This window comes from Brassica oleracea, chromosome C2 (assembly GCF_000695525.1).
Source record: "Brassica oleracea var. oleracea cultivar TO1000 chromosome C2, BOL, whole genome shotgun sequence".
Taxonomy (NCBI): Eukaryota; Viridiplantae; Streptophyta; class Magnoliopsida; order Brassicales; family Brassicaceae; genus Brassica; species Brassica oleracea.
The window spans coordinates 31930350-31939917 of NC_027749.1; the positions used below are offsets into that span (position 1 = coordinate 31930350).

The 9568-nt window shown below is 36.0% G+C and overlaps 2 protein-coding genes across 5 annotated transcripts; one reads left to right on the forward strand and one right to left on the reverse strand.

The window, feature by feature from the left end:
• The first annotated feature begins 390 nt into the window (after positions 1-390).
• LOC106327557 lies at positions 391-5572 on the forward strand. 2 transcript variants are annotated; one of them, XM_013765727.1, is made up of 15 exons: positions 391-674; positions 1126-1739; positions 1806-2054; positions 2141-2256; positions 2333-2431; positions 2529-2616; positions 2716-2945; positions 3023-3207; positions 3289-3488; positions 3583-3915; positions 3991-4092; positions 4178-4475; positions 4563-4711; positions 4792-5076; positions 5244-5432. In XM_013765727.1, the coding sequence occupies exons 2-15, from the start codon at positions 1221-1223 to the stop codon at positions 5430-5432; spliced, it is 3042 nt and encodes a 1013-aa protein (XP_013621181.1). In that variant the 5' UTR covers positions 391-674; positions 1126-1220. The 2 variants fall into 2 exon arrangements, with proteins under 2 accessions (XP_013621181.1, XP_013621180.1); XM_013765726.1 differs by lacking the exon at positions 391-674 and having other exon boundaries at positions 1221-1739; positions 5244-5572.
• Positions 5573-6407: 835 nt separating this feature from the next.
• On the reverse strand, positions 6408-8981 carry LOC106325055. Of its 3 annotated transcripts, XM_013763079.1 has the most exons (9): positions 8753-8981; positions 8373-8500; positions 8127-8214; positions 7601-7931; positions 7451-7504; positions 7263-7360; positions 6942-7067; positions 6778-6867; positions 6408-6692 (listed from the first exon to the last, which is right to left on the reverse strand). In XM_013763079.1, exons 1-9 carry the CDS (start codon positions 8810-8812, stop codon positions 6582-6584), a joined length of 1086 nt encoding a protein of 361 aa, XP_013618533.1. In that variant the 5' UTR covers positions 8813-8981; the 3' UTR covers positions 6408-6581. The 3 variants fall into 3 exon arrangements, with proteins under 3 accessions (XP_013618533.1, XP_013618534.1, XP_013618535.1); XM_013763080.1 differs by lacking the exon at positions 8373-8500 and having other exon boundaries at positions 8127-8198; positions 8753-8980; XM_013763081.1 differs by lacking the exon at positions 8373-8500 and having other exon boundaries at positions 8753-8980.
• Between the last annotated feature and the right edge of the window lie 587 nt (positions 8982-9568).

Genomic DNA, 9568 nt, shown 5'->3' on the forward strand with positions numbered 1-9568 from the left:
ACTACAGCTACCATATTCCATCTCGTTTATCTAAAAATCCTATAGACTTTTTATTTTCTGAAACTCTATTATTAAAGTTTCTCTAAAGGATTTTCCACCAAGAGTTGTGTGAAAAGAGAAGTCTCTTAGTTTATTATTATATAAAATAAAAATATCAGATTAGAAAACAATTAACATTACTTCGATTACAAGTTCAAAAAAAATGTACACGCAAATAATCTGTAACATAAAAATTCCTAAGAAAAGATTCGGACATTTTTGAAGGGAGCAAGAAATGGAATCATTCGTTGATTCCCTCCAATCCATTTATATTATTTTATTTATTTATTATTTATCTTTTTATATATGTATAAAAAAAAAGAAACTGAAGACGAAAATGGCAATCAGTTTGGAAACCGCCTCCTTCATATATTCCTCTTCTCTCCCTCTCTCACACCAAAAAGGAAAGAAAAAAAAAAAAAGAAGTTATTCAAAGAAGCAGAGCCACGTGACTCATCACAGATCATTCTTTTGTAAAGCTTCAATTTTTCAAAATTAGGGTTATTGTGTGTGTATTTGGGCGTAAGCTCCACCGCATTGATATTTGACAAAATCAAATCCGATTATTTCGATTTTGCTCCAAACGGGTTTCGAGATTTCACCTTGATTCGTTGCAGTTCGGACCCAATTCACAGGTATGATTAGTCTCGGTTCTAGCTTCGTTTCTCGTAGTTAAAAAGGAACGAAAAAGTCTCCGCCTTTTTTTTTACCTAAGTTCATAATTGCTTTTGAAATTGGATATTTACAGCTTTTATTGAGAATGTTTCTGTTGACGGGTCAGAGTTTTTATTCATCTTATGTACTCAGTACTATGAGAATTGAAGATCATCTAATGTTAACAAGTCCAGGTTGTATGTGTGTTGATGACTACTACATCTTTGGAAACTTGAGTTCTTGGCTATTAAATTGCTTTAAGAAGCTTAGTTTAATACAATCAGTGAAAGAATCATTGGTATTCAGACAGCGGTTTTAGATTCTCCTCCAAGTGAAATTTGAATATCCAATATAACTTGCGACTGCTTTATCAAAACTTACTGTTTCATTAGTGGATCAAAATGTGCTAAATAACTTCTTCTTTTTGATTAGGCACAAGGTTTTGTTATCGGAAGCTGTCATTTGTTAACCTTCCGTAGCTCTGCCAAGGTTTGAGCTTTGACCAAGAAACTCAAGAACCACATGATATGGGCCCTGACAAACATTCGACTCGTTTATTGAATACCCTCAAAATGGAGAGGGTCAGAACGATTCTAACCCATACTTACCCTTACCCGCATGAGCATTCTCGCCATGCTATCATTGCTGTGTTTCTCGGCTGCCTATTCTTTATTTCTTCCGATAACATGCACACCCTCATAGAAAAGTTTTCCCTCAAGTGGTGGTCCATGTATGCATGCTTGCTCGGATTTTTCTACTTCTTTTCTTCTCCTTTTATTGGCAAGACTATCAGACCAAACTACTCCAACTTCAGTCGGTGGTACATTGCCTGGATTTTAGTTGCAGCTTTGTATCATCTTCCTAACTTTCAGTCAATGGGTTTGGATTTGAGGATGAATTTGTCCTTGTTTTTGACAATTTACATATCTTCAATAGTCTTCCTTGTTGTCTTCCACATCATTTTTCTTGCCCTTTGGTATGTTGGTCTTGTTTCTCGCGTGGCTGGAAGACGCCCTGAGATCTTAACCATTCTTCAAAACTGCGCTGTAAGTTCGCAAATTAATTGCAGCTTTTACCTTAAACTTAAAATTTACTGTCTTTCATCCCTGCAGGTTCTTAGCATGGCTTGCTGCATCTTTTACAGCCATTGTGGTAATCGAGCTATTCTGAGGCAAAAGCCTCCTCGAAGACAGTATTCTAGCTTGTTTTCATTCTGGAAAAGAGAACATAGGCACAGTACATGGATTGCACAATTAATTCGTATGAATAAGCTGAAAGACCAAGTGTGCTCCTCGTGGTTTGCTCCTGTTGGATCTGCAAATGACTATCCACTGTTATCCAAATGGTTCATTTATGGAGAGGTATCTCTTTTTAAGCTCTGAGTATGATTTATTTGTTCACCCTTTTTTCAAATCATGTTCCTACCTTGTTTTTTTTTTCTTTTCAGATTGCGTGCAATGGTTCCTGTCCTGATTCATCTAACGAAATTTCTCCAATATACTCATTGTGGGCCACATTTATTGGTCTTTACATTGCCAATTATGTAGTGGAGAGATCAACAGGGTAAGTTGCATGAGCAGCTTTGGTCTTACATTCCCATGGGCATGTTTTATCTATATGTTCTGTTACGCTTTTTTAGGTGGGCTCTGACACACCCTCTGTCAGTAGACAAAGTTGAGAAGCTGAAGAAGGAGCAAATGAAACCAAATTTCTTAGATATGGTTCCTTGGTATTCAGGGTATGTCTATGCCAAACTAATATTTCCCTTTATTGCTTAGGAAAAAAGCAAGACACTTGACCAGGTGCTGATTCCTCTAATTATATATATATTTCAGAACATCGGCTGATTTGTTTAAAACTGTGTTTGACCTCCTCGTATCAGTAACGGTCTTTCTTGGCCGCTTTGACATGCGGATGCTGCAGGTATACTTCTTTTCTTTGTGGTAATTTGATTCTTCTTTCTGCGGCCAGACATTTATGATAATTACTTTTTTGCTTCTTTCTTTTTTGGAAAATGTTAAGGCTGCAATGACCAAATCTTGTGATGGAACCAAGAGGGAAGAACTTTTATATGACCACCTTGCTAATAAGGACAATTTTTGGTTTGATTTCATGGCGGACACTGGTGATGGTGGGAATTCATCATACGCTGTAGCGAAACTTCTTGCTCAGCCTACTCTCCAAGTCTCGGTGGATGGTGAAACTAGACCGTTGCCTCGGGGTAATGTACTGCTTATTGGAGGAGATCTTGCGTAAGTGCTTTACATATTCTCTAGCTTTCGGCAGTTCTAAATGTAACCGCTGATGTCTTTTCGATGTTGTACCTCAGGTACCCCAATCCATCAGCGTTTACATATGAAAAACGTCTCTTTTGTCCATTTGAGTATGCGCTACAGCCTCCCCATTGGTATAAAAATGACTCTATTGCCGTTGACAAGCCAGAATTACCTGAGGGAGTGAAAGATCTAAAGGATTATGATGGTCCCCAATGTTTCCTCATCCCAGGAAACCATGGTGAGTTCCAGGCCCCATCTTCATTTTGGTTTGTTCTCCCATTTCCTCTAACTATACCATTTTTGTTTATTTATTTCCTAGACTGGTTTGACGGACTCAATACATTCATGAGGTATATATGCCATAAGAGTTGGTTAGGCGGCTGGTTAATGCCCCAGAAGAAAAGCTATTTTGCGTTGCAGCTACCTAAGGGATGGTGGGTGTTTGGTTTGGATCTTGCACTTCATGGTGATATTGATGTTGACCAGTTCAAATTCTTCGCCGAATTGGTGAAGGAGAAGGTAACTTTTTTTTATATCATATTCTAGATTATAGTGGCTTTGTCTTTTCAGATTATTCAATTTTCTTAAAGTATAAATATTTTTCCTCAATTAGGTTAAGGAGGATGATGCGGTGATCATTATCACGCATGAACCCAGCTGGCTTCTTGATTGGTACTGGAGCAGCGATACAGGGCAGAACGTGAGGCATCTGATATGCGACGTTTTAAAGTACAGGTGTAAACTCAGAATGGCAGGGGATTTGCATCATTATATGCGACATTCATGTACTCAATCAGATGCGCCTGTCCAGGTCCAACATCTTCTTGTAAATGGCTGTGGAGGAGCTTTTCTACATCCCACCCATGTGTTCAGCAAATTTTCAAAGTACTATGGGGCTTCCTATGCAAGCAAGGCTGCCTACCCTTCTTTTCATGATTCTAGCAAGGTTAAAACTTTTATTCCTCCAGTTTCTTTACTATGCGTTCTGATGTTAAATGGTAGTGGTTTCTACTGTTTGCAGATTGCTTTGGGGAATATTTTGAAGTTCCGGAAAAAGAACTGGCAATTTGATTTCATAGGTGGCATTATATACTTTATCCTGGTCTTTTCATTGTTCCCTCAGGTGCGTTTTAAGCTCGGTCTTCCTATTTAAACAGTGCACAAGAAAATTGATATCTCATTCCCTCTCGTTCATCAATTGGTTTCAGTGTAAGCTAGCCCACATCTTACGAGGTGATTCCTTTTCTGGACACCTGGAGAGTTTCTTAGGCACAGTGTGGACCGCTTTTGTGTATGTGATGGAACAATCATACGTGTCGTTTACGGGTGTCCTGGTGTTGCTAATCACTGCAATCATATTTGTGCCCTCAAAGATATCTCGGAAGAAAAGAGTGGTAATCGGAGTTCTCCATGTTACTGCTCACCTGATGGCAGCTCTGATTCTCATGTTGATGTTGGAACTAGGCATAGAGATCTGTATTCAACATAATCTACTTGCAAATTCTGGTCAGTTTCCATTCACTATATACTGAATTGTTTGGGGTTTCTATGACAAAGCGCAGTGTCTAATTTGTGACACTTTTGTTCACACAGGGTATCATACGTTGTATCAGTGGTACAAATCAGTGGAAAGCGAGCATTTCCCGGACCCTACTGGCCTTAGAGCCCGTATCGAACAATGGACGTTTGGCCTTTATCCAGCGTGTATCAAGTATCTTATGTCAGCATTTGATGTTCCTGAGGTAATTACTGTATTTTTGTTTTGTGTCTTAACCGAGAACCCAATGTGAAAAACCGATCTTGAATGTGCTTTCATCATCAGGTGATGGCGGTTACCCGGACCAACATATGCAAAGAAGGAATGGAATCTCTGTCCCGAAGCGGAGCTGTCATATATTATGCTTCTGTCTTCCTTTACTTCTGGGTCTTTTCAACACCTGTGGTGTCTTTGGTGTTTGGAAGCTACTTGTATATCAGCATCAACTGGCTCCACATCCATTTTGATGAAGCTTTCTCTTCACTCCGCATTGCCAATTACAAATCTTTCACTCGTTTCCACATCAAAGAGAATAAAGACATTGAAGTATTCACTCTCGCGGTTGACAAGGTAAAAAAAAAAGAAAACACTCTACAGTTACACCAAAACTGATATTGAAGATGCTTAGATGATTGTGATGAACCAACCTTTATGGACACTGTCATTGTTTTCGTTGATTAAATGCATGTTTTTAAGGAACTTTAACGAGAATTATGTGTATATGATAATGAGTGTAGGTGCCAAAAGACTGGAAGCTAGACAAACATTGGGATGCAGAGCCGAAACAGAGTGGGGTGATGAGCCATAAGAGAGAGTTTCCAAGTAAATGGTGTGCATCATCAGCGCAACAAGACCCTGTTGCTACCGTGAAAGTAGTTGATTATTTCCTTATTCATAGATCACAGAACCAAAACGGAGAATGTTAGATATTGTTCAGTTCCTTGATTGTTTCCCTCTTATATGTATAAATTTAAAAATGTAGTGAATGAATGGAGATTGATGGAATACATATATATGGCTTTTATAGGTTCTAAAGTCTAGTATTCTGTACACTTGTTATATCATAGTTAAACATCCGAGTGATATATAAAAAAAAAATCATTTTAGGGGGTTATTGGTTCTTGTTCTTGAAATCTTACTAGAATCCGTTGTTATTGGTTTAAAAATTTTCAAAATCCATTCAAATCTTTGGTTATTCAAAAAGTTTAGTTATTATTGATTTTCTAATTCTAACTAAATCTACTGTTATTGGGAGACAAATTCTATTTCATTTTTACTCATAAGATTCAACTTTCAAAATATTATATGTATACATGTGCTTTTTAAAATCCTTGAGATAAAAACACTAGAAAACAAAATAATTATTCTTACCAAATATCTATTGCTCCTTAAATCCATATTATATGTTCAAAACTATAATTCATTACATTTATATACTTTTACATTTTTGAATATATAATTATTTTTTAAAATATTATATTTTAATATAATATAATAATTACATTTACAAATATTAATAATTACATTTATTTACAAATATTAATAACTAAATCTAGTGTTATTGGGAGACGAATTCTATTCATTTTTACTCATAAAACTCAACTTTCCAAATATCATATGTATACATGTGCTTTTTAAAATCTTTGAGATAAAAAAACTAGAAAACAAAATAATTATTCTTACCAAATATCTATTGCATCTTAAATCCAAATTATATGTTCAAAACTATAATTCAGAATTATTTTCTTTTTAATTTGAAAGCAAAACATAAATAATCATGCTATATCATTTAGAAAATAAATAGATTCTATATTTATTTTACAAAAAATGATAGAAAAGAAGTAATACAAATTCATGAAAATTTATATCAATCCAAAAAAATTATGATCAAATTTCATAAGTTAATGTATATAAATTTAAGTAACTTTGGCTCTTTCTCTCAATCAATACAACAATCTTATCATCCCCTTATCAAGCCTTGTGTTAATCTTAAGACCAGTCCTAGTATTACAGATCAAGGGAGAACAAAAATATAGTGGATGGCTCCACAAGATATAAAAAGGGTTAGGGCATTTTTATGAAGAAGGTGCGTATTCTTGGATGGCTGTTGCTAACTTATCCCTAGCCTCTGCTGTCTTTGTCCTTATCAGAAAGGTTCTAGGTGTTACATTCTCGTTGGAATCCTCCTGTTGCAGGTTAGATAAAAATCAGAGAAACTACCAAACCACCATGAAAACGCTAAAGAAAAAGCTTCAGCAGATTCTCATTTACCGAGGAGTGAAATATTGCAACAAGTGCGTTCTTCTGTGCACTCGTCTTGATTCCAGCGTACAGTAGAGCATTAAGAAGCAGCTTCCCGACCTAGTTAACAAAATCAGTTTAAAATCTATGGACCAAAGTTGGAAGTTAACTGTGTATTTGTATTGAAATCATACATCGTTTCGGACAAGGATTGTGGGTTTAGATTCTTTTGTCCCCTTGTCGACGCCTTCTTTGCATTTTATGCAGAGATTCCCAGTTCCTTTATCTTTCCATGCACCTTTATCTGTTGGGTCATTTGACTGCATAATAACATTGATACACAGGTTATAATCAACCAATTACTACAGTCACAGCAAGAACAGATCATCAAGGTAACTAAAGTAGAGACAGAGAGAATAAACTCTTTTACAAGCCTATGACACCTAAGACGACTTTGATGATGACACCCTTAATGGTTTGCATACATACGTTATTCATATTACTTTGATTATTACCTTGACATAAAGTTTGCATTTGACTTCATGGACCACAGTAACACCCTTCTCTTCGGTCTTTCTGACAGATGGGCTGCTCGGTTGAGGTTCTTCATCTTCTGCAGATTTGAGAAAGAAAACAGGTAATTCACAGCATAATCTTTCAAAGACGAATGGTTATGAAGCAGGAAGAATAGTGATAAGCTCACCACCGTCTGCATCTTCTGGGGAATCCCGCTTTGTAGGTATGGAAACTGGAGTAACTAATACCAGAAAACAAGGAAATTAGAGGTTGGGTCTCTGTGATATAAACTATTGTCCAGAAAATGATTCTTTAAATGGCAAAAGTATCTAGATACCTCCGGATGAAAAAGGATTTTGATTATTAGAAAATGAGAAAGAAGGTTGGCTATTGCTTTTGGCTAGACCAAACTGGCCACTACTAAAAGATCCAGTTTGACTATTGGATGCTAAACCAAATGGACTGCTGGAAAAATTGGAAGATTGATTGGTGGAGAAGATGCCAGGTTGAGTGTTTGAAGCAAAGAGGCTGTTATTTGAAGCTGGTTTAACGTAGTTATTCTCGACTTCACCCACCTGTTTCTTCTCTGCTCCAGTAGATTCAGGGGATACATTATCCCCCCTTCCCTTACTTTGTTTTAGCCAGTTGACAACATCTTTAAACTTTTCCTGCAAGAGAGAAAATGGACGTGAAGTAGTGAAGTAACCAAAAGAAGCAAGACACTCAAGGGGCGGTTAGCTACTTTATCCTTTCAAAACTGAAAACATAAACCCAGCAATAGACAAAACCATACCCTAACCAAATATACTTTTCATGTTGTGAAAAAAAAAAGTATCATGATGTAACTGTAGAATATTTATTACCAGAATGTTGGAAGCATGGCTAATGTAGTCATTCATCCCATCTTCCCAGAGTTCATCAGGATGATTCTTCAGCTGCATTTGCACCCAACTGATTGATTATACATTGAAGCATAATTAGTTTCTTGTTGAAGTCATACAAACAAACAAACAAACAAACAAACAAAAAAAGGGTAATATGTTTCAATTAACTATATAGAACACCCAACAAGTACAAAGATAATAACTTAATTTTTTTCAACAATTCACCTTACAAATTGATTATTAACAGCTCTGACATGCTTCCTAGCTAACTCAGCTCTCTGTTTATCCAATGACGCCGAACTATGCTGAGTAGTACCAAACAAGGTTCCTTCCACTGGTTTTGCATTCTTAAACTGAATATGGGATTGAGGCCACCGATTCAGTTCCAATAAAAGTTAAACCTCAAAATTAAAAGAAAAAAAAATAAAATAAAAAAACCAAACCAACTGCTTCAGCTACTACTTGGATTGAAAGATGGAGACTTTATATTCATACAAGTCACCCAATACCTATAGAGAGCTTGCTAAAACGTTACTAATCAAGAATACCCAAAGTGTCAACTTTTTAATCTGACTTGTTAACGAGAAAAAAAGGAAGAAGCTCACGGGAGATTGGTTGGCTTCGGGAAACGATTCGGAAACAGCGGCGCGTTTGCGTCCCCTCATGATTCAGTAACGGCGTTTTACTCGGCGGAAGGAGAATCGAACAAAAATGAGGCAGCTGGTAAATGGGGGAAATTTTATTTAGGGTTTTATTGTGCCTTTCTTCAAATTTTAAAAAGAGAAGATGAAGAAAAGATGCTCTTTTGCAGATGCTTTTCCCCAGGAAATATGCTTTGTTCAATATTAATAAACATAAATTGAAAAATAGTGGAAAACACATCAAAACAAAAATCTACTACTAAGCATTTTTTTCCCAATTTTTTTTTTTCGAACACTCCCAAATTACAATATAGCTAGGATGATTCCGTACCCTGTCTTATTTTATAAACTAGTGTTTTACTCACTCCTAAAACTGCCATATGAGACTCCATATCAGAAAGTCGACCTCCTACGTTGCGCCACGTGTCCATTTAAATAAAACTCTAAGTTTCATTAAATCAGGTTTGTTATGTATGGGCTAAGCCTGGGCATTCGGATACCCGTTCGGAATCCGAACCGAGAACCGAATAAGTATCCGAAGATATCTGAAATGTAAATATATATTTACAAATATTATTTATAATTATTTTTAATAATTTACATTTAAATTATAAATTAAAGATATTAGTTATTTTCAATACTTTTATGTATTTTTGGATAAAATATGATAGTTTGGATAAAAAAATACTCAAACAAAACCGTATATAGTGAGTATTTTTGGTTATTTTTTTATATTTTTGGATAGTTTGAATACAAAATTCCCGAACCGAATCGGATAAT